At 37.8% G+C, this 25158-nt stretch overlaps 2 protein-coding genes across 12 annotated transcripts in view; both read left to right on the plus strand.

Moving 5' to 3' along the window:
• The window catches only part of LOC133517969 (ral guanine nucleotide dissociation stimulator), a 68601-nt gene that overhangs the window by 22766 nt on the left and 20677 nt on the right, over positions 1–25158 (plus strand). For 4 of the 11 annotated variants that reach the window (XM_061851475.1, XM_061851472.1, XM_061851480.1 and 1 more), the window contains exon 2: positions 9761–10056. The exons of 2 other annotated variants lie outside the window; for them this stretch is intronic. In XM_061851475.1, coding sequence (XP_061707459.1) covers positions 9880–10056 — 177 coding nt within the window. In that variant the 5' untranslated portion in view covers positions 9761–9879. Of the gene's footprint in view, positions 1–9745; positions 10057–21795; positions 21945–25158 lie in introns of those variants that run through there. 5 more of the 11 variants (XM_061851476.1, XM_061851478.1, XM_061851479.1 and 2 more) reach the window with 3 other exon arrangements.
• LOC133517971 (uncharacterized) lies at positions 1236–6607 on the plus strand. Its single transcript, XM_061851485.1, has 3 exons — positions 1236–1565; positions 2128–3067; positions 4876–6607. Exons 1-2 carry the CDS (start codon positions 1463–1465, stop codon positions 3063–3065), a joined length of 1041 nt encoding a protein of 346 aa, XP_061707469.1. The 5' UTR covers positions 1236–1462; the 3' UTR covers positions 3066–3067; positions 4876–6607.

Genomic DNA, 25158 nt, shown 5'->3' on the forward strand with positions numbered 1-25158 from the left:
AAATTGGTATAATACAAGTTTTGGCCCTTTCACACCTGACGAATAATCCCCTGCCTGCCACCTGTCACCTGCTGTCCCGCTAAAATTTGGCAAAAAACACTCTGGCGCCCTAGTCATAAGAGCGACAATCTGAACTCAGACCGGTTGTACGACGAAGTTGTATTCGCCACCTGGCTACGGTTTAAATTTTCGATAAGCAGTGAAGGTAAAGAGAAATTACCATAAAGCAAATAATATATTTACATTTGACCAATTATACAACTTGCATTAAAACAAGTTTACAACCGATAGATAGGTACTTAAAAAAAAAAGAAGAAGAAAGAAGAACCATAAGTAGTGCGATAGATACAGATAGCGTTATCTGTATCTATTGCACTACTATGGAGGGGTGATAGATAGGGTTGCCAATGCCATACGTATATACGGGCTGTCACCGTATTGAAGGATCGCGTTCCGTATTTGTATCTGTCCCGTTTTTTTGCAACCTGAAAGTAACTCCATTACTACCCTATTAGCACAATCGGAATAGAACAAACCTCGAAATCTCTTGGACAGTCCTGAAATTTGGTATTTATGTAAATTAAAGGCCCCTTATTCATGTCCATACCATTTGATATTTGGAGACCTCGAGGAATCGCAGCCATCTTGGAAAATGTGTTCCATCCTGGAGAAATTCGCGTTTTACTCTAAATCTACCTTATCTAGAAAAATATGGTGTAAGACAACATTCAAGCTTATTAAATTCTACACAAAAAAGTCTAAGATATCTTTGCGAAAAAATACATCTTGTTATAGAAAATACTTGCTGATCTAGGTTTAGCGCTTATACACTTCCAGGGGACATTCTTTTAATAGGAAACTCGAAGGAATATGAATTCCACTTTGACCCATATTTCTAAAAGAAAGCTTCGTTTTAGGGACATAATGGTGTATTTCCTTTTGGTGTGGAATTTAATAAGCTTCCGTTTCCCCATACACAATATCCACATAAAACTCATAGATCCTGAGTAAAATAGAAAAAACAAAAAAAGACGTATACTTCTCATGATGGTGCCTGACCCTCGTGGTCCCCAAAGCTCGAATTTTAAGGAACGTTAACATGGATCCCAGAGATTGTATGTGGCAAATTTTATTACTGTCACTATTGTTTGAACCCCAATGAAGACCTGAAATCGGTTTTTGCCTTCACAATATTTAGCCCTGAACATTTTTCTTTCGTTAATTTTAGGAAATTTGTATTATATTTGTGCTTAGTCCGAGGTAGTTATTACATGTAGTATCCTGATTCCAGCGTCTAACGTCGCGATTTCAGAGCCTAAAAAAAAATAACCCTACCTGGCAACACTATGGTCACCATACTTCATTCTGTTTTCGCGCGATAAACTAACGTTTCGCGTCCCATTAAAATAAATAGTTTTATGTATGGTATTACATAAAAGATTTCATAATTTGTCTGAAAAAGATGCTTAAAAGAGCTAGTGAAGGTGAGGAACACGATGCACGAAGATTGCGGAAGATACGGAAGATGGAAAAGAAGATACAGAGATACAAAGAAGCCTTGACTGGTAAGCTTTCATCAAACATTGAATTTAGACTTGTTATACTAATTTTTTTTCCACACGTAGCTGGTTATTTTGAGTGCTTTGTACCTCAGCACAGTAAAATGTCGTTGTGATATTATGAATATGCGTAAAATTATTCATAACCTATAGCGGGTTGCTCGAGTTTCGGAACCCGTTTCTCTCGTTGAGAGAAGCTATCTGGTCTTTTACCCCCATTTTCCGTTGGAAAAAGGGGAAGATCTCGTTGAGATATTATAGGACCTTAAGAAAATGACAATATTTTACATGACCTCATGCCGGGTTCTTTCGAATTTCGAAAATCCGATGTCCCGGTTGGGTGAAATGAACTTAGAAGATAACATCTAAGCATACCCCCAGACTCCGTTGGATCAAGGGGAGGATCTCGTTGAGATAGTATGCCTATTTTAAAGAGAGGTGTGATATGGGCCCATATTTTTAGTTCTTACTCAATTCACTAGGCAAGTGGCTCTGAAATATGGGTATATACCTAAATACTTACCATAAGCGTGTGACTGAAATCTAACATATCATGAAAAAATTTCAGCCACTGATCCAGAAACGTTATCAATTTTGGAACAAGATAGTGTGGATGAAAATTTCAATAAGTCAGAAGAAGTTAATGCTCATAGTGACAAACCAGAAGACACCCAAGAACACAGTCAAGAACATGAAGAAGAGGAAGGTGACATTGAGACAGAGGAAGACCTGCCTCAAGACATACTAGCTGCCCTCGGAGAAGGAGGACAAGATGACAATGCCAACTATGGAGCTGAAATAAAACCAGAGATTGTTAAGATAATCAATACTATACTAACAGATGGAATGAATAAAGAAATGCATGAATCCTTATCAAAAACTAAGATCCCAAGAAACATCAAACTGTTAGATGCCTCAAGACTAAATACAGAATTTGCAGGTTTACTCAACAACTCCATGACTAATAGAGACAACTTACTGAAGGATAGGCAGCAAGACCTGGGCAGAGCAATTGCTTTAATTACTGAAACAATTAATGATCTAACCAAGAAAGATTTTGACAAATTGCAGGCAATAAAGTCCCTGAGTGACAGCATAAGATTACTCAGTAACCTGCATTACAATTACACTCAAATTCGCAGAAAGATGATTGCACCATTTATGGATAAGTCATTGACACAAAACCTAAGTGAAAACAAGAGGTCTGAGTTTTTATATTCTAAACTAGAGGAATCAGTAAAAACGTCTTCTGCAATGAAACGCACAATCAACATTCTAAAACCCAAAAACACACCAAAAAACTATCAGAACCCCAGGCGGCAAACCGCCCCAAACCAGTACACGCCCAGAACAAACAACATAAATTACAAACCAAGACCATACCAAAGCAATCAGACTTCAAACTACAAGCCCCAGCGCAGCCATCAACGTCCACCTCAACAAGTGAGGTCAACCCGCCGACCAACAACATCCCATCATCGAGGAGGTCGTGCGAGGTACCCATAAAGGTAAATTTTGCTGCCCGCCTCAAACATTTTTATACTTGTTGGAAATTTTTGACAAACGATGAAACAATCCTAAATTGGATAAAGGGATATTCCATTCCTTTTGATAGTGAACCAAGTCAACATAATGTTCCTCTTAATAATACATTTAATGCCTCTGAGAGAAAGATTATTACAATGGAAATACATAAACTTATTGTAATGGGGGCTATAACCCAATGTCAACCAAGCAAAGATCAATTTTTGTCTAGTATTTTTACTATCCCTAAAAAAGATGGGTCTCACAGATTTATTCTCAATTTAAAGTGTTTAAACAATTTTATTATAACAAAACATTTCAAGCTGGAAGATGTTAGGACACTATGTAAACTAGTTACAACAGATGATTACATGTGCACTGTTGATTTAAAACACGCATATTATTTGGTGCCTATAAATGAATCGCATAAGAAATATTTAAGATTTACATTCAATAAGAAAATATATGAATTTAACTGTATGCCATTCGGTTTGTCTACGGCTCCTCTAGTTATTACTAAACTTTTAAAACCAGCTATTGAAACACTAAGAGAACAGGGTATTAGGATTATTATCTATCTTGATGACATAATTTGTCTTGGGAGTACTTACAAGGAATGTCTAAATAACACCCAAACAACATGTAATTTATTACAATGTTTAGGTTTCATAATTAATGAGGAAAAGAGCTCTATAACTCCATCCCAAGTGAAGGAGTATTTAGGCTTTACGATTAATTCAAGAAACATGACTTTAAGCCCTACACTAAAGAAACGTAATAATTTATACTCCCTAATTAAAAACTTCCTTAAAATTAAATCATGCAGTATTAGAGAATTTGCAAAATTACTAGGAAATTTAGTATCAGTCTGCATAGCAATTCCCTATGGGTTTGTATACACAAAAAAGTTAGAAAGAGAAAGGTTTTTAGCTCTAGAATGCCATAATGATAATTTTGAAGGAATTATGATCATGAATAAACCAATCAAAACAGACTTAATGTGGTGGAAAGAGAACATTCTAGTAAAGAGTAGTCACATTAAGCAATATAACTTCTCTCTAGAAATATTCTCAGATGCTTCACTTATGGGATGGGGTGCATTTTGCAATGGCCAGAGTGCACAAGGCAATTGGTCTGAATGGGAGCGCAATCAACACATTAACTATTTAGAACTTTTAGCAGCTTTCTTTGCCCTAAGATGCTTCGCAGACAAATATAATGACTGTTAAGTACTTCTCAGGATAGACAACACAACCGCCATAGCATATATTAACCGTATGGGTGGGGTGCAATACCCGTTACTAAATGATATTACTAGACAAATATGGAGGTGGTGTGAAGCGAGGAATCTGTGGATTTTCGCATCTTACATAAAATCAAAAGAAAATGTTGAGGCTGATTTTCAGTCTCGCAACTTTAATGTAGACACAGAGTGGGAACTTGCAGAGGATATTTTTAATATTATTGTTAATAAATTCGGTGCCCCCGACTTAGACCTGTTTGCGTCACGAATTAATCATAAATGTGACAAATATATATCATGGCACAGGGATCCTTTCGCCTGGAACATTGACGCTTTCACAGTCAAATGGAACTCTACCTTTTTCTATGCTTTCCCCCCTTTTGGTATTCTACTAAAAGTTCTTCACAAGATTAAATCAGAAAAGGCCACAGGCATTTTAGTATTTCCTTTGTGGCCTTCTCAAGTTTGGTATCCACTGTTAAAATCTATGGTAATATCAGATATACTAACATTCGGACCATCTGAAGATCTCCTCATGTCTCCTTTCAGAACTCCACACCCACTTCAGACTCAACTTATCCTGGCGGCGTGCAAATTATCAGGGAAGCGTTTAAAAGAAGATTAATTGCAGAACGTTCAGTTGACATTATGATTGCTTCATTATCTAAGAACTCCATTAAACAATATAATAGTTGTTTACGCCAGTGGTGGCTTTACAGTAAACGTAATAATATAGATACTTTCAGTGCATCAGTCCCTATCATAATATCATACTTAACAAACTGCTTCGAGAATGGCCTGTCTTATCAATCACTTAATTGCTATCGCTCAGCGTTATCCCTTATAATTGGCAGCCATATAGGCACGGATGAGAGAATTAAGCGCTTATTCAAAGGATTTTATAAGTTGCGCCCTATGAAACCTAAGTATAACGATACCTGGAACCCAGACACAGTATTAACATTCTTAGAAAATCTATATCCCTTAGAATCTTTACAACTAGAGTTACTTACAAAGAAACTAGCAATGTTACTGATTTTGTCAACAGGCCAAAGAGTACAGACTCTCTTTTATATTAAAATTAATAATATTAAGTACTCTCCAGACGGTATCACAATACTAATTACAAACCTTTTGAAGACCTCTGGGCCCAGACGTCCTCCAACAATACTTAGCATACCATATTTAAGTAATAAACCTGAGATATGTCCGGCTAAGACTTTAACTAGATATCTAGAAACTACTCAAAATTTCCGACAAGAAAATAGCTCCCTCAAAAAACCTTTTCCTTACTTTTAAAAGCCCTATCAGAGAAGCTTCCACTCAGACCATTAGTAGATGGCTTAAACAAATTATGAAGGATAGTGGAGTGGATATATCTAGATTTTCAGCTCACTCCACTAGACATGCGTCTTCCTCTAGAGCACACAGAGAAGGTCTTACTGTAGACAGCATAATGAAGGCTGTAGGTTGGTCATCAAGGTCGCACATATTTGCCCGACATTATAATAGACCACTAACTAATATGGTTAATGACCAAGTTCAATTTGCCCGGGCAGTGCTTGGAGATTAAAAAGTTATTGTTTTTAGTATAGTTACTTTAAGGGTCAAGGCCTGAGTTAAGTTTCATTTTAATTCTTTAGTTTAAACTGTATGTTTTGTACTAAGACAGTACAAACGCATTGTTATTGTTGATTAACTTTTAAGAAAATAATTAAGAAGCTTATGATAATTACACTATAAGACTGTTACCCAACGATTAAGTTTATTTAAAATTTAAACTTTATGTTTATTCTAATTTGTTCTCATTCTAACTGTTAAGAATACAATAAGTACCTAAGGTACAAAATGTGACATTAGTAAGTCTCTATTTTCCATTAAAACATCCTAAAGTAAATAAATAATGCTTATTAATTTTCTCTGAACATCTACATGTAATAACTACCTCGGACTAAGCACAAATATAATTACAGGATTAAACGAACTTACCTGAAGTGAAGTTCTATCCTGATTATATGTAGTGCTTAGTCCGAGGTAGGAAATTCCCTTCCCTCCCAAGATTAATAGTACCCTCTTAATCTCTTACCCTCTTAATTAGCTCTGAACTTAATGAAGTATGGTGACCATAGTGTTGCCAGGTAGGGTTATTTTTTTTTTAGGCTCTGAAATCGCGACGTTAGACGCTGGAATCAGGATACTACATGTAATAACTACCTCGGACTAAGCACTACATATAATCAGGATAGAACTTCACTTCAGGTAAGTTCGTTTAATCCTGTAATTGTATAGCACTCGCGTACCAATTACGGATCTACTGATGTCTGTTTTATTGAAATCTGCTCGATAATTTAGGCGCTAGAAGAAAAAATATGATTTAATATTTGGAGTCCTCTCAAGGCGGCTTTACTGATTTTTCTTTAATAAAACAAGTATAAACAGTAGGGCTAAGATTGTCGGCTCTTTATCATTTGTCACCTTGCCTGTCACGTTTTAACAAGTTTTAAGCGCGAAAGTGACGGGCATAGTGACAAGTGATAAAAATGGAACCATGATGCTACCGCAGGTCGTGAATGGAGAGAAATCTACCGATATGCCATTTATTAAAATCCGGCGAGAATCCTAAGTACACCCTGTACTGAATCATCAGTATTTAAACCCATAACCCTACTTTCTAGTTAAGTCACAGTAAAGTAAAATGTTGATATTGAGGTAGATCATGTACAAATGTATAGACAAAAGTGGAATTCATATTCCCCCGAGTTTCCTATTAAGAGAATGTCCCCTGGAAGTATATAAGCGCTAAACCTAAATTCAGCAAGTATTTTCTATAACAAGATGTAGTTTTTCCGCAAAGATATCTAGGACTTTTTTTGTGTAGAATTTAATAAGCTTTAATGTTGTCTTACACCATATTTTCCTAGATAACGTAGATTTTGAGTAAAACGTGAATTTCTCCAGGATGGTACATATTTTCCAAGATGGCTGCGATTCTTCGAGGTCCCCAAATGTCAAACGGTGTGGACATGAAAACGAGGCCTTTAATTTACAAACATACCAAATTTCAGGACTGTTCCAGAGATTTCGAGGTTTGTTCTATTCCGATTGTGCTATGTTGTTCCGTATCAGTTCCAAATAACTGTAGTGATAGTGATAGAGACAATAGCGTTTCGTTTCATTTTCTGCGAACGTTTGTCATCTTAGCTAGGCCCTCAGGACTATATACAGTCGCACAAATAGATAAACACAAAAATCTGAACACACCTAATGTCAAGGCGTTAGAGTGCGTGTTCAGATATTTTTGAGCACCTCAGCCACTTCGGTATATCTGGTGGCGACTGTGCATTTGATGACGGTACAAACGTTTTAAAATTCCCCCTTATTATAGCCATTTGAACGAAACCATTGTCTGGAACAGTACTACTACTACTAGTACTAAAGTAGGTCCTATGTAAACTAATTTTGTACACTAGAGCCACCTACAATTTGTGTTCCATAATTTTGTAACTTAGTACCAGAGTTCATTTATTATTTGACCAATTGACGATGTTGAGTGACGTTGGTAGAAGCATGTAGCTCGTCGGCGGGCTGCCGCTCCCTTCCTCAATTATCCAATTTCCTTGTCAGATATCGACCTACTCCGCAGGCACGCTCACTCACTTGTCAACTAACCACCTCTCCACTTACGGCTAGATAGCTTGTCGGATACATGTGCGAACATTTCATTAGTCTCTTAAACCCTAGATAACGTTGAGAGAGAACGCCAGACGGCTATTAAACAAACATGATTACATCACAGATTTCTATCAACTTATTACACTCAATGACAACATTTTATGAGCAAAGCAAAGCCACCGACATTTATGAGGAACTAAACCTTAACGACAAAGACAGCATAAAGATAGGATAGTTATCTGTGTTACATGAAATTTTTTAAAGTTTCCATGCTGAGGTGCGTAGAAACGTGCTCTGCTATAATCCAGGGTACAAAGACATCCCTTTGTGGAATGCATACATTACCATTATTTATGGTGAAGAATGAAATACCTACCTAAGTCGGATGCATAATTAAGTAGGTGGCAGGCGAGCACGTATGTATTTTTGTTTGCTGTGTTATAAATTAGGCGGGAACTATGTAAATATGTGAGTACAGGACTGAATAGGGTACTTACTACTTACTTAGTGACAAAGTCAATTCGATCCCATGTCTCTTGTCCTATTGCAAAAATAAATCGATTTATACCACATTCAATAACTTTGAATTGAACCGCAAAGCCCCATATTCGATACATTGCCGACTACAGGTACAGAGTATGTAATGAAATCAGTCGACCGACCAAATACCGCAATGTAACGAAAAATGCATACAATTTCGTGAACCGTCTAAAGGGGCTTTATAACTTCCCACATAGGTACAAAGATATACATTACATACCAGGGATCGGTACCGGTTTTTTGCAAAAACATCGAAATAACCACATATTTCGGTTTATTTTATACTCTAAATGTAGGACTCAGTTGTGTTTTCAGATAACGACTTCGTATTATTAGATTGCCTAATTAGAAATTAAGTAATTAACAAAGAACGAAAAAATACCGTTTTCGTTCCCATACAAAAAATACCGGTTTCCGATCCCTGTACATACTACTAAAATATATCTCTTTGACTTTGCCGTAGTCGTATAAATAGTACTATATTTAGAGCCAAAGAACAACCGTCAATTGTTTATGCAGTATTTAAGCACATAATATAAATACTTTGTTTAGTTATTTAATAGTACCTAGTTGGTTACTAAATTTTGTTAAGTATATACTAAATTCTGAATAGTTTGCGCGAGAGACACTTCCAAAGTGGTAAAATGTGTCCCCCCCCCCTGTAACTTCTAAAATAACAGAATGATAAAACTAAAAAAAATATATGATATACATTACCATGCAAACTTCCACCGAAAATTGGTTTGAACGAGATCTAGTAAGTATTTTTTTAATACGTCATAAATGGTACGGAACCCTTCATAGGCGAGTCCGACTCGCATTTGCCGCCTTTTTATTTTTTCGGTAGCATTTGTTTTAACGGAAATAAAGAGGTTGCAAATCGAGTAACAGAACTTAGTAACCAACTAGGTAGGATGCCCCCTCATGATTCGTCAACCGACATTAGATTAGGTCTTCGGTATATTAGTCACTGCAGGGACTATCTATAAATAGAATGTAACTCGACCTTATCATTCAACCTAGACCTTGTGTTGTGTCACTTTATTAGATGAATGAATCTTATTTGCTAAACAGTCTCGATTAAATAATTCGATTTGTTTTTGCTAGTTTAAATCATCTTAATGATGTCTGAAGATCTGAAAACTGTAACAACATTTGCTTAGTGCCCTTCTTGACATTGACTATTGGCCTACGTATGTATGTTAAGCGGTGATTTTCTTAGAAGTGGCGTCAACTGACAATATTATAAGCAAATTTGCAAACGGTCGTGTTGAGTTATCAGCAATGAGTGGCATGGTCGACGAGGAGGACATTGAAGTGAAAGAAGCCGGTGGTTGAGAGATGCTGGTGCGGGGTTGCGGCGGCGGCGAGCTGCGGCACTCGCTGGCGGAGCGCACGAAGGCGCTGGCGGCGCGCTGCCATGCGCTGCGCGCGCCCGCCGCCCAGCGCGCCGACTCGCGCAGCCCCGATCGCCGCCGGCCCAGGCACAGAAAGTCGCAGACGAGGTGGTACGTCAAGGTAACTTGCAATGTCAGGAAGCACGAATAATCTTTGTTGACCTTTACTAAAATTTTATTAAATTACAATTTACCCGCGATATCATTTACGGGGGTAAATATCCTCCCTCCATTTTTTTACGTACAGAATATTTATTAATTTTATCACCACCATCGCATCATCAAAAGCCAAATAAGTAGTAAAACAATTTAGTAAAGGAGCGTCGAATTTTAATTCCAGTGCCTAAAGTAACATTTAGACTAATGTAGAGCGTGAAAATTCTTAATGTTTTTTTTTTTTATAAATGTGTGCGGAAATCTCGTTATAACTTCATGTTAATTGCGCTTTAGTAAGACGTTCCGGTAAAGGAAATTCATACATTATTGCCGGCCACGGCCGGAAAGCCAGTGTAGGTACCGCACGGCGCGGTAGATTGATAATATTATTAAATACTTAATAGTACATTATGATACAAGTGTGCTAAGTTGGTCATTACACACGAGGCGATATGTGCGCGCGAGCTGTAAGCGAGCGCGCAATAAGAAAGCCGTTGTTGACCAATGCACACGCGTTTCATACGACGTTTTTCAACACACTTGTTAGGGAAAACAAAACTTACAAATTCGTTTTTTTTGTCAAAACAGTAAAAGTACAAGTTTCAAAATGGTGGCTTACAGTTTTTTTTTAACATCGAATAATTGCACCAAAGCGTGCTGGGCTTGTAGGCACTTATTCACCAGTTCAATAAAGTAAGCTACCAACACGTTTTCCAAGAAAGGCTGGGCGTTTTTGCTGATTTTCCATTAAATAAAAGTTTCATATGCCGCCAATTATTTTTCACCTGTATTTGATGGTAAAGGCTATGGTTCTCGGCTCCTGCCTCTATTAGTATTACTGGCAGCGTCAATTTTATGTGTTCTTCATTTTCAATGCTTGAAAATGACATTTTCGTCAATATATAAACTAAAATCACGCAAAACTATTCAAATTTTATGACAAATACGGAAAATGGCTGGCGCGTTATTTTTAGGGTTCCGTACCCAAAGGGTCAAATGGGACCCTATTACTGAGACTCCGCTGTCCGTCCGTCTGTCACCATGGCTGTATCTCATGAACTGTGATAGTTAGTCATCTGAAATTTCTACAGATTATGTATTTCTGTTGCCGCTATAACAACAAATACTAAAAACAGAATAAAATAAATATTTCCGTTTTTATAGATAATGGTACGGAACCCCTTTCTGTGTGAATCCGACTCGCACTTGGCCGATTTTTTTTACGCACGATTTCAATGCGCGCGCAAGGCAAAGGCGCGAACGAAATCGACAAACAGCCAATTAAAAAAATGTAAAAAAGCTATTATTTTCCTATTTCTATCCGACGAATGGAGATCAAGTCGATAAAATGTTATGTTTATTAATTAATGTAATTTACGAGATAATTTAATCTATAAATTATGTTTGGTGTGATAAAACCTCTTTGAACTAACATTTGAAACCTAATAGTTGGTCAAAAGTTAGTTAGTTTGGTTGGTCTAGGATTATGAGCCAAGAATCGGTGGAATAAAAACGTCGTTTTGAGCAAGTGTGTTGAAATAGTTATTTACAGTACATATGGTGCTACTTTACCGCACTAGTGCGAAAATTTGCATATTACGTTACTGTGTCGAACATTTAAAGGGCCATATGTAATGTAAATCGTTGTACGATACATGTGCGAATAGGTAATTCGCAACTCGTGTCGATTTAAAACACTCCCTTCGGTCTTGTTTTCGAATCGTAATGTACTATTACCATACAAGTGCGAAAAATAGGAAATTCGTAACGAGTGGCGATAAATTAAAAAAGACCGAAGTTTTAATTTGACACGAGTTGCGATCTACCTATTCGCACATGTATCGTACGTTTTACAGTACATATGACCCTTTAAATTTTCGACATATTTACATAATATGCTAATTTACGCACTAGTGCGGAGAAGTAGTACCATTTGTACTGTAAATAATAAATATACAGACAGATAATATATTAAAGTAGGAATCTATCATTTCTGCTCATAAGTAAGATACTTATTATCTATATGTCAGAGAGTGTCAATGCCGAAAAGATGGATAAGATTGTCGTAGACCGGCCGATGATTATTGACGACGACATTACATATATTTCGCAAATATTTGCTCTTACGTGTTTGCATAATATGGTGCTTAAATATGTGCGATTTTATTTGAAAAATGTTGTTATTCATTCATGTCTCACAGGCAATGATTCATTCACAAGTCTAGCGGCTTCTTCTAAATGTACGGACATCGACAGTTACTCATAGTATTTGTTCTGTAACTTTACGCGCTTTATTATTACCCGCTATTCAACATGAATTTCGGTCATGCTAACATTTATGGGCCACTTGTGGTGACTACTGGCGTACCTATTTACCTACATACATTGTTATTATTCCTTTCTAGGTGCTTTCATTTCTCATCTGGGGACACGGTAGTGCCCTCGCCAAGACGAGCCAAGCGAAGCATAAGGGCACTAACACCTTTTTTCGAAGCGCTTCTTTGAACTCTCATAACTTGGGTTTGGATTATCCCAGATAAACAAAATTCTCTGGATATTATGTCAATAGTGGACCTATTAAACATGGGTCTCTATTGTTTCCCATAAAGTTTAAAGTCATTAAATATGTATTGTTTGTCCGCATTTTCGTTAGTCATAATTTGCTTTTTCCCAGAAACGCGTAACTTTTCAAGATTGCCATAAAACAAACCTACCCTATCTAATCTACCTCATGAAAATCCTGAGAAGTTAACTGTTTCAGAATTATGACTAATGATAATCTGACAATCATTACATTATGACTTTCAATAATTATGTCAAACAAAGGAATCGGATTGATGATAAAAAGTTTCAATTATACTTAAGATTTTATTGGTATCTAAAAACCCCGATTTCGTCACCGACTCACTCATTCACTGATGATCATCAAAACTATTAGGGTAGTTCCTGAAGTCCAAGAAAGCTGAAATTTGATATGTAAGCTAGTATTAGTACACAAACAACAAAAAATTCTAAAACTTGGAACTTTTACCTCTCAGTCCCTTAATTTGTATGAGGATTCCGCAAATTTTTATGCTATAGGTCTGACAATTGATATATATATATATTTTTTATACTACGTCGGTGGCAAACAAGCATACGGCCTGCCTGATGGTAAGCAGTCTCCGTATATAGACTCCTTGTAATAAATAATAAAATACATATTTCAAGATTTTTAGTAAATCATGCCCTTAAAATTAGGGGATGGCAGATTGTCATAAGCAACTTACAAAAACAAGTGAAATCTCACAAAAAAAAATCATGTAAGTAAAATGTTACCAAGACGAAACCATAAGGCTCGCACTGTCAAAAAGTTATCAGATCTCATGTAGAGTAGAGCCAATAAGCTTCTAACTCTATTAGCCCTAACTTCACAAACTCTACACCTCACTCAAAATATGTGGCTTGGCCGTTTCGCTTCCATCACATGGGCGTAACGTGAACAATGTATTTACTGCTCATTACTTTTCTTTTACACAATAGTTCTTGTAGTAACGAAACGGCCAAGGCACGTATTTCGACTAGGGTGTAGAGTTTATAAAGTTAGGGCTTGTAGAGTTAGAACATTGGCTCTACATGAGATCTGATAACTTTTTGACAGTGCGAGCTTTATGGTTTCATCTTGGTAACATTTTACATCAAAATGTTTTTGATGGGATTATATTCATACCGCTTCCTGGCCGTTCGGAAAAAAATGGTCGTCAAATTACACCAGTCGACTAGTACTGTTCACGTTCAAGTTATGAAGTACCTACTTCGCATTCTTATAAGTTGACTAACTGTGCGATGACCAATAACTGACATAAACTAGTCTTTTGTCCTCAGATGAAGTGTATCAGTGTCTTGTTTGCTAACAAACTGAAAACAAATAGTTCGTAGACTTATTTTGGCAGTTTGTTTTATGAAGTGACTGTTACCGTGTAGTATCTTGACTTCGTTAGCAATCCGGGTCAAGGCTTGAGTTATGTGAGCGTCGGTGTCGGTGCATGCACACAGGAATTCAAGACGGATAACTTAGTTACTGACTTCTTCACTCCGACGCTGTCGGCGAATCGGACAAATTATGCTTTAGACTACAATAAATTTTGTATCGATGTTAATCTTGCTCATTAAAAATAATGTGTATCAGACACCTTATATTAATACCTAATAACCATAATTAATTCCCTGGCGAATTCGAAAAAGTTACAGATATTACGTATTAACTAGTAATTTTGTAAATGTAAACGAGTCATCCTATTTATCGAGATGGATATCCACGAAGAATCTTAGTAAACTCTTAGTGTTTCGTCTAGCTTCCTATTTGTTCAACAGTATTAGACCGCGAGCCAGGAACAATTTCCATGACCAATCGCCTCCCGGCTGAAAACTCGTGTTATGATGAACCCTCGTGGACGTCAGCTGCCGCTGCGTTGGTGGGTTGAAGAATGGCAGCCACCGAAACACGTAAAACAAAATAGTCATCGCCTCCCGTTCGATAATTTGTCAAATGATAGTTCAGATGCTGTTGTTAATTAAAAAAAATCGTCAGCCGGTTATATCGCGGTGGTAAGAACATCAGCTGGTCGCATGAACGTGTAAAAAATAAGCGTTATACCTTTTATGATAGCAATAACAAATCATGAAACTTTGCATGTAGCATCGGTGTAAACGCCTGAAAAGCCATCAACGGATTACGCAATTTACACATTACGCATACTTTGCCGCACTATCTAAACTATCGTCTGATAAAGTATCAGCCGGGAGGCGATGACTGACGAAATATGCTCCTGGCCCGCGGTCTATATGATGTCGTTTGAAAATTTTGAGATCCACTCACGTGCAAAACCGCCCACATTTATAAGATGTAATTTCCATTGGAGATGCGGGGTGAACGGCCGCTTTAGCGAACGTTTGGTAAGTAATGCTAGATTTAAAGTTCGTTCACTCCTCTCCTGTGTTCCTTTGATTTCTCTAGCTTTTTGGCAGGTTTCCAAATCTTTCAATCCATGAAATATCCTTTTATTATTCTGCATAGCGCACAAACATGCCATTTTATGTCAGTACCTATTCTTGTAGACTCTACAACGTAGAGCATGGCTATATTAAATGTTTTGCTACCTATTTATGTTGCACGCCTGTGTCGTTATAGTACCTAAGTATACACTCGCATGCACTGTAATTATAGTATACCGAGGGTATACTATTGTGTTACCTACCTCCGCCATTTTAATTTTTATAACCTACACAGTACACACGTTATCGCAAAGCCATCCTCAAGGCCGCAAGGAGCTCAAGGGCCGCAAATATAGGGCGCCCTTGAGTCCCTGCCCTGCGGGACCGGAACTGTACTCGCGGCCCTGACCAGCGCACCGGATTCTATCTCGACAAGGATAAGACGAATATCCTTTTTAATTTTCAGATGATGTTTTCCGTCGGGTGATGGAATAAAAATGACTGGGGACGACTTATTTATGACTTAAATTGAAAAAGAGAGATGTTTCTTTCCTGTCGCATTTTAAAATTATTTCCCATCCAAACGCAGCATCCATTATTCGCACATAAATAGGTAATAGTTATTTTCTTATTTAATACCCTCGCAACGCGTGGTTAAACAGCAACTTTGGCCTCTTGTAAACACAACATTTTTCAGCTCACCAACACGAGGAAAAGACTATGAAATACCAGCAAAAAACAAACCAAATCAAATCCAAATGAACGTCATAAAAAGTGTATCATTCAAAATCATCATTTAAAAGTCAAAATTTGCATCTGATTGAATACTTTGCCCAACATGTGGATAAAATGAAACTTTCTCATTAGTTTTACAACAATAAAGAGGACCTTTACCATGGATTCCTGTTTCATTATACATCAGTTACCAATGTTACCATACAATTTAATTGAATAGTCTCAGGAGGCTTGCCCCTGATGGTTATTGATTATGATTGAGGTGGAAATGGGAATCAAAGACAATAAACCTAATCTCATTTATGTAGTAGTCAACTTGAACTAGTTCGGGCGGTGTGTTCGAACTTGTCTTGATATAACGAAGTGCGGTTAACTCTAGTTAGACTAATCTAGTCTAGGTGAAAAGAAACCATTAGGTCATTTTTTTTTTTTTTTTTTTTTTTTTTTTTTTTTTTTTTTTTTTTTATTGATAAAAATGTTTACATGACATTACAGTTGAACCAATGCGTCACGAAACTTAAACTAACTAATAATTATAAGTATTAACAATTATAAATAATTAAATTGGGACAGTAGAGCACCTAGCATCCATCGCCTCACAGAATCTCAAGCATTCACTATACACTGCCGCCCATCGCCAAGCAAATAGATCGCATTCAGGCGTCGATGCCAGGAGCGCATTGAGCAGTGAGAGGGCGCGGGGCAGCGGCGAGTTCCTGCGCGATACGGTGCGCGCCGGCGGCACGGCCAACAGGTCGCGTTGTCGTGGTCTGAGGGCCATTCTCGGGACGTCCGGAACAAACAGGCGCACGAGACCAGAAACAACTTCGGGACAGTCTGACTCCCCACGCAAGGCTCGGCATGCCATGACAAGGAGTTGGTAATTCCGCCTGACCTCCAAGGAATTGTACCCGAGGGAGCCGAGAAGATACTTTGTCGGGTACAGGTACGGATAGAATCCGAATATTTTTTTATAAAGGAACCTTAAAAACGCTTTCTGGACCTTCTCAAGCAGTAAAGCATACGTCGACTCGTAGGGGTTCCAAATGATCGACGAAGTCTCCAGCTTACTCCTTACTAGACCATTGTACACCATTTTTATGGCCACCGGGTCATGAAAATCGCGAAGGTTTCGGATTACAAAACCCAGCCTTTGAAAGGAGCTCTTCGCGAGAGAAAAAATATGCTCGTGAAAAGTTAGCTGTGCATCGAACACTACGCCCAGATCCTTGACGGAAAAGACACGATTTATCGGCTCTGACCCCAGTATATAATGCCCATATATAGCGGAACGAGAGCGGCTAAATGTACACACACAACACTTGACTGGGTTGAAATGAAGTTTATTGTGCATACTCCACCGAAACACCAGGTCGATGTCCTCCTGTAACGTCTCGCAATCAGTTCTTTGCTCAATCCTGTATACCAGCTTCAGATCATCAGCATACAAGAGACATTGAGCCGCCCGAAGAACTGATTTGAGATCGTTAATCATGATGCCGAAAAACAAGGGTCCCAAGATGGAGCCCTGACTCACGCCGGACCGGGTGTGGTAAGGAGTCGAGACAAAACAGCCATGTCGGACGAATTGCTGCCGATCGCGCAGATAGTTGGCAAAAAAGGCTAGTAGCTTGGGAGAGAAACCAATTTCATCAAGTTTCCTAAGCAGCACATCGTTATCCACGCGATCGAAAGCCTTCGAGAAATCGAAATAAATGACATCGACCTGAACACCTTTGTCAAGATGCTGAGCAAGGTTTTCAGTCAGTATCAACAGATTCGTGTTGACCGAACGACTTGGCCGAAAGCCATGCTGCGCGTCACACAAAAAGGGCCGAACCTGGGAAGATAGAATCCGGTGAAGTATGGACTCAAACAGCTTGCCAAGGGTGGGAAGAACGGCTATGGGTCTGTAATTCTCAACGACGGAAGTGTCACCCGCCTTCGGGATCGGCCTCACTCTAGACACCTTCCAACTTCGAGGATATGACCCAGAAGAGAGCGCCAGGTTAAAAATATATTGTATCGGAATCTTCAAAAACTCCGCACAACCCTTTACAATATACGCCGGCAAGTTATCAGGTCCAACGGAGCTATTGGCCTTTAAGCGTTTTATCCCGGCTTCGACCTCCTGTAAAGTTATTGATTTGATATCAATGCAGTTAGCGTTAGGCTTCCGATCGGCATTTTCTAACAGGTTCGGATCGAGAAGCGGAATGTCAGGTAGAAAAACGCCTGCGAAATAGTTAGCAAATATTCATAGTGTAGTGTAATAGTCATAGTGGGGCATCGGCTCCGCGGCTGGTCGGACTCGGTCCGATGCTCGAAGCCGATGAGTATCGATTGCGGAGGTGTTGCGGGCGACGACCTCACCTCGCCCAAGAGGTTAACTCTGATTCCACTTGTCTTCATTAATTATTGCCGACTCATATTCTGTGAATTAATATGATGTTCAGTGTAATTTAGGACGACTCTTCTACATGCCCTGACGCGGTGAGAATTAAGTTACTTCAATGAAAGTTGTGCGCATTCAAGTTTGTGAGAATATCATTGAATTCATTGATCACAGTCATGCCGTTTGGTACTCCGCTCCGTTTTGTAATGTTTTTTTACTGTAACTAGTGGTATCAACTTTCGCTGTTTCGGTTCAAATTTATTTGCGCTGAGACATTTAATTTTAAAAGAAGGTTGGATTGGATGCGGTAGAGCAGCAGATTGTCTATTAAGCGCAGCTTTATGGTGTGGGTCCCGAAGAATTAAAGTTGATCGTCTGTTATTGAATTTGCATCCACACATAAGTGTGTTATACTACACTAGCTGTTTGCTCATAAATACATAAGTATATATAAATACTATAGGTATCGAGATTTGGTTTCAGAAATTGAATATTGCCTTTTTTAAATTATCGAGAATTTCAGATAGAATATTAGATTAGATTATTCCGCTTCGATTGTTAGCCAAACAAAGGCAAGTGTGACTAGTACGTAATCAGTGTCACGCTCACGGCAAGGAAATCAATGTTGTTTCCACAATCAGTGCTGGTTTTGTGTGAATGTGAAACTGCTCACCCTGAGGCGATTCTTCGTTTTAATTTCTCATGCTCTGAAAGTCTGAAAGTGGGTCGTTGTTGTTTTATGAAGTGTGCAGGAAGTGATCCGATTCTGCACTAGATCATTTTAATTTCCAAGCACGGTTTCTTTCACTTTTTTACGATAAGCAACTAAAATTTATTTATAAACAGATTACTTGTACTATTTCCATTCTGATATTTAATCCCCGGTTCCAGATATAACAATATTTTGACCTAAATTGTTAATTGAAAGTACGCATAAGAAATACTTTAAATATAAAAAATTTTTTTCAAAGTATTTCTTGAGTCATGTTTAAAAAAATAGTTATTTACAAATTTTACGATACAAGTGCAGAAAATAGGAAATTCTACACGAGTGGTGATAAACTAAAACACGACCGAAGGGAGTGTTTTAAATCGACACGAGTTACGAATTACCTATTCGCACGTTTACAGTACAACGTTTTACAGTACCTACATAGTTTTTCTCCAATATCCTCGGAAATGTTCACCTTATTGTAGAAAAAATAGTACGGGAAGTTCTTCGTTATGGTCAAACTCAAATTAAAAAAAATCAAACCATTATTGTCGTGTTTTAGCGGACGGGAAAGTTATTACTGTAAACAATATTTACTTTAACATGTATTGACTAAGAAAAATGAATTAATATAGCTGCGGGCCGCGTCTACACGACCCGGTCAGCATCATTTCAAGCTATAGGATAGAGTCGTGTAAGACCGACGTGTATGATCGTGCGAATACTACTTAATAAAATCAATGACTATATAACTTTTATATTTTATTAAGGATCTCATGCGTGCATATACAGCTTATATTGCACAATTATATTGAATGAGCGAATCCGGAATGGTACTGAATGGCAGAATAGTTGTGCCTTTAACGTTTTAAAAAATAATTAAAGAGGGAAATTGTTTTTGACGTTTTTGATGTGAAGGTTCGATTTGAGTGCTGGTTCATGTTTAAATTATGATTATTTTACCTGATTTCCTCGCATGTTTGGAGAAAAGCACTATATATGCCTCGGCAGGAACAGCAATTCGTGGATTCGTCTTCTTTGTCGGACTCCGCTTCGCGTCGTCCACGAATCGACACTCATCCACGAATTGCCCTTTCCCGGCCTCTGCAATAATATACTATTGACATATGCACGGAAAGTGCTCATTCCCGGGAAAGTAGCACCATATGTACTGTAAATACATTTATTTTACTTATCCTCATATTCGAAATGAAAAGTAGAGTGTTTAACTTGGGTGAAAGGCACCATTTCAGTCTCGGACTATTGGCTACCTACCTCGAAAGGGATGAGTGCCTTTCATCCCTTGGTTAACAATCTACTATTGTTGTTTACTAGTTTTATAAATTTTATATTTTTTTTTTATTATCTTTACCAGTCCACCAAGGAATCAATAACCGTCTACTTTTCTAATAAAATTCGATGGCTCTATCACTATCACGTCGATAAGTGTAATAATAATAACCCCCAGAATTAATATAATGGCATTCATACGTGGTCAAGTCGAACTACAAATTTTATTTAAATTGTAACGTTTAATAGAGGCATGTACACTTGTACAGCTTGTCCAAGTCAAATGGAAAAGTTTAGAACTCGTTAGGTACTTGGTAATGTCTGGAAAATTTAATATACGAGCCAAGTTTTTACTAAGTAAACTCTATAGGACACATTTCAACTATTGCAATGCGCCGAGAGCGTTGACTGAGAGCCATGTCGTTTTACAAATAAGGAAACCGGTGTGTTTACTCGGCGTTTCTTTATGAAATCTCACACCAAAGGAATGACCGGCATGTCGGTGGGTCGGACAGAAATGGAACGGAAAGTCTATAGTTACATAGAGTTGAAAGGTGTGCCGAATAGAAGACTGTCTAGTGTTGAAGGCATTGTTGTCCGTGGAATATTCCGGGTTGCCGTTGTCGACAAGGCAGGGCGCGGCGCCGCCGGCCGAGCGCATCCGTCACGCCCGACGACAGCGATATGCCCTCAGACTGTCAACTTCACTGAACGTGACTTTCTTCATTTCTAATGCCTTAAGTTACTTATCGGCTTACCTATATATTCATATGTAACTATTCAGGGTCGTGTACGTTGAACTTCTGTGATATGGAGATTAATTTATTCAATTCATGCTACTGAATTGGGTTGATCTGTAGAAAATTGTTTGTATGTAGGTTGAATGAAATTTGAGACAAGTATTTTTTATATAATCTGTCTTGTTTGTGAGTCGAGGGGGATAATAGGGGTAATGCGTGCTATTTAATTTGGTATTGACAAAACTACTCCCGACGTAATCCCGAGTAGACGTAGGGCATATTACTATTACTAACCTAGGATATTACTAAACTAAATTGAATGTTTAATAAACTCAAATTTGATACTAGTTTAGTTGTTAGGACTTTGGTACTATTAATTAGGTAAATCCGCGAGAGCTTAAAATTTTTCGAGTTAAATTAATTAATATTTTTTTGTAAAGTTCGTCATCCTCGTATACATGTTACAACGTTTAATTAACTTTAATCATGATTATTACATTACCGTTCTAGACATGTATCTGAACTAACTTCAGGAATAAATGAAAACTCGGGTGAAGTTTTCCAATTTGAGAAGCTAGCGGAGCAAGCCTGTGATATTTCTATAGTTTAGACCCAGTTATATCCGTACTTAGGTACTATTTCAAATGAAGCCACCTCATGAATTACGTCACATTATGATGCCGTTTGTAATGTTATTTGACGTCATTGATTGTATTTATCCTCATTTTTACGTAAGTAGTACCTACGTCGAAACAAGGATATATAATTTAAATTGCGTCGTAATATATAGGTATGAATGCTTTCCTGATTTGTCATAACGGGATGAACGATGCGGTTTCAATATTTCAAATGCATTTCAGTTTATGCTGTAGAAGGTTATTGAACACTTGTATTTGTGTTGGTTTTAAATTTAACTTATTCAAGTGTTGTGTTATTATTAACTGGAACTACAGTTAGGAATTCACATGGGAGTGAAATCATATAAAAACCTGGCAATCAAAAATTGTGTGAGTTCTCATAAACCTATTTTATCGGTAACATTTATTGCAATTCACTTTAAGGTGTGATAAAGTTGTTTTCAAGTATTTTATTGACTTAATTGTGCCTATCAAGCGATGTACCTAACTAAACAATAAAAGTACGTTCGTTGCTAGAGTTAGACCAAGCTAACTTGGCACCGATTTTAATAGCCCAGACTGTGCAAGGGTTCTTTAAACGTCATAATTTCATAGAAATTGGACGTTTGAAATAACACTTGCACTCTAGCTGAAGATCAAAACATATTAAATTGTTATTAATTCCAAATATTTAATGTTGACAAAATTCGGAACAAAAGATCTTGATTCAAACAATCGAAAGATTATGATTACTGATCATAGTGATCACGATTGACAAATTCCGACACATTTATCTGGCACTATAATTATGTTGATAAAGACCTGCCTATTGTATTGCATATTGTATATGTATACTAATACTTAAAAATAACTTTGGAAAGGGCTAGAAAACGAACCGTTACGTAGGGCGGTCATCTACGTGTGTGACGCACCAGACTCGCAGACTACCCCGTGGGAAGTATTTTTAGCCGAGGGTTCACGGGTGCGGGATGCGTCGCGGGCTCGCGGGGGACCACCACCCGGTGACGCAGCCTACTCTTGGCAGCCGCTATATTTAGTCCGCACGACGGCGGTGCACGCCTGATCGATATTTCGTTGTCTTTGGAAATTGCAAACCTTTCTATCTATTGTATGCACGGGAAATTACGTGCTGTATTACTTGCGAATGACAAGTTTTACGTAACATGTTTATCGGCTGTAATGCCATGACAAATAGGTACCAAGTACCTATTCTTTAATTATTACTGCTATCAGCTTGGCCTGAATAAAACTTGTTATTCTCGTGAAGTACTTAGCTACTACTCGTCCCGGCCCGGTTCTACTTTACAGATAAATATCTGTGTGAACGTGAACACTATGAACGAGCTTGAGTCGGTCGTGTAATCTTTAAGTAATTGCTATCAATTTACGCTTTATTTTATATGATTTGAAGGACGTATAGATAGTTAACTAGAGAACTATTATGTACGATCTTTTGTATGTACCTCTTAGCTATTTATTGAAGTTAACTCGGTGAGTAACATGAATACAAAAGCAAACCCGGCAAGGGCAAGGGATGACTACATTACGGATATGAACAATTACTTGGGCGATTAGATAGTAGTCCAGGGGGGGTCTAGTACTGTAGACTTTGTTAATTTTGTTATACATTAAGTTATTTTGAAGAATTATGGCGTTGCAACTTTATTTACTAGGGACATTTAGATTCTTAGTTCATTTATTTTAAAGATTCTCTTGAGGTTCTAAGTCTTCGGAAACTTAGTTGATACTCGTAAGACCAAATTATCTCCATGAAGACATAATTGCTTGTGTTCATGGAAACAATTGTTTTTAATACCCTTTACACTCGATTTTTTACGCAGCAACGAAAATGCTTTCAAATGTATCATGTTTGGGAATTATCTACTCCAACAAAATACACCGACCTATCAGTGACCTCATAGGGTAGGCACAAAATGATTTCTAGTTTTTAAAGTTTTTTGTTTATATTTGTTGCATGTATGTTTATGTGTAAAGTATGTATCTATGGGCCTTTGTTGCCTGAAAGTAAATGATTTTTGATTCTGATTTGTTTTGAAAGTCAACTGGTGGAAATGTTTTATACAATGCCGATCGATCGACTAATGATTGTGATTGCTAAGGCTTCTCCATTTGCTTAGCAGTTGTACTGCTTTGTGGTCACATGGCGGGCAACAGCGGGTCGTACCGTACAACGGTACTTTAATACAGTGTGTAAATTCAATACGGGCGAAGCATAGGACCTAAGAAGTATATTGTGATAAATTTTTACTCAGAAATACAATTAAAATATTAACCATACAAAATAATTCTGCAGGCAACGTAAAGCAACACAAGTTACGAGATTTTTAAAGTAACTGTCAACACTTGTTGGCCGTTAGTACATTTACATTACTATAAGAAGTTCGTATCTCGTAATGTCACGTCATGTTGTCTCGTAATGTTTGTAGTACATTGTTGCTCGGTAAAATTTGAAAAAAAAAATCTATAAGGGTTCCGTTTTTTGCCATTTGGCTACGGAACCCTAATTAATTACGGGGTTATAAATAAGTGTAACTTAATAAAACATCTTAATTTTTGATTACACAGGTAAATTATTTTTATTAGATAGTGGCTATGTTCCACCGCGCTGGTTTCAGCTGTGTGCACTCCGTAAAGACGATGATTTAACGCACCATTGGACGCACGCGTTCAGCGCCCATGCGTGATTCTTTCGTCTTGTCAAATTGATACCCACCGTTTGCGATTAGGTGATAAATGTTTGATTATGATTTCTTATTCACATACAAGAGCTTTCATCCGCGGCCGTAATGGCGAAATTCGAATGTATTCCGTGAAGGCAAAATTATCAAAGGATTTGGGTACACCTTTTGTTTTACATCAGGATTCACGCCTCTTCGTATAAGCACAACTTATGTAAGTAGCATTTTTGAAGTGAACACTTCTTTAGCGGCGCTGTGCACTTTTTATGATGGGAAAAAAATGTTAAACTCGGGACAGGTCACGTGACCGACAGATTAGACAGATTGAAAATTCGTAAGACGGACACGTGACCTGAGTGAAAAATTGTTACAATGTCATTGAAGCCAGTAGACCGCCGGCGCGGCGTAGGAGAGGAGGTATTATATTTTACCACATAAATGATAGTACTTTTATACTGATAATTAAAGCAATTCGTGCAAAATTATTCCCTAACCATTCCAATATATCAAAAATGCACAACGTTAATATTCAAGTTTTCACTTCTGCTGGCACTCCCGGAATGCAACCCGTTGTTTTTTTTTATACTATGTCGGTGGAAAACGAGCATACGGCCCGCCGGATGGTAAACGGTTACCGTCGCCTATGGATGCCTGCAAATCCAGAGATGTTACATGCGCGCTGCCGACTCTAACACCCCGCACCCTCGTTGAGCTCTGGCAACCTTACTCACCGGTAGAAATAGGAACACAACACTATGAGAACTACTACTACTATGATGAGTAGCTAATTATCATCAGGTATCATACATATCTGCATAGATACATACTAGCTGATTGTTTAGTAATTTTACCTTCCGGAAACAGTTGGTGGGAGTACGCATTGT

Source organism: Cydia pomonella, chromosome 5 (genome assembly GCF_033807575.1).
Source record: "Cydia pomonella isolate Wapato2018A chromosome 5, ilCydPomo1, whole genome shotgun sequence".
Lineage (NCBI taxonomy): Eukaryota > Metazoa > Arthropoda > Insecta > Lepidoptera > Tortricidae > Cydia > Cydia pomonella.

Coding starts and splice junctions, on each gene's coding strand:
- LOC133517971 (XM_061851485.1), top strand. CDS start 1,463: ATGCTTAAAAGAGCTAGTGAAGGTGAGGAACACGATGCACGAAGATTG. Junction 1,566..2,127: donor ATACAAAGAAGCCTTGACTG/GTAAGCTTTCAT, acceptor AAAAAATTTCAG/CCACTGATCCAGAAACGTTA.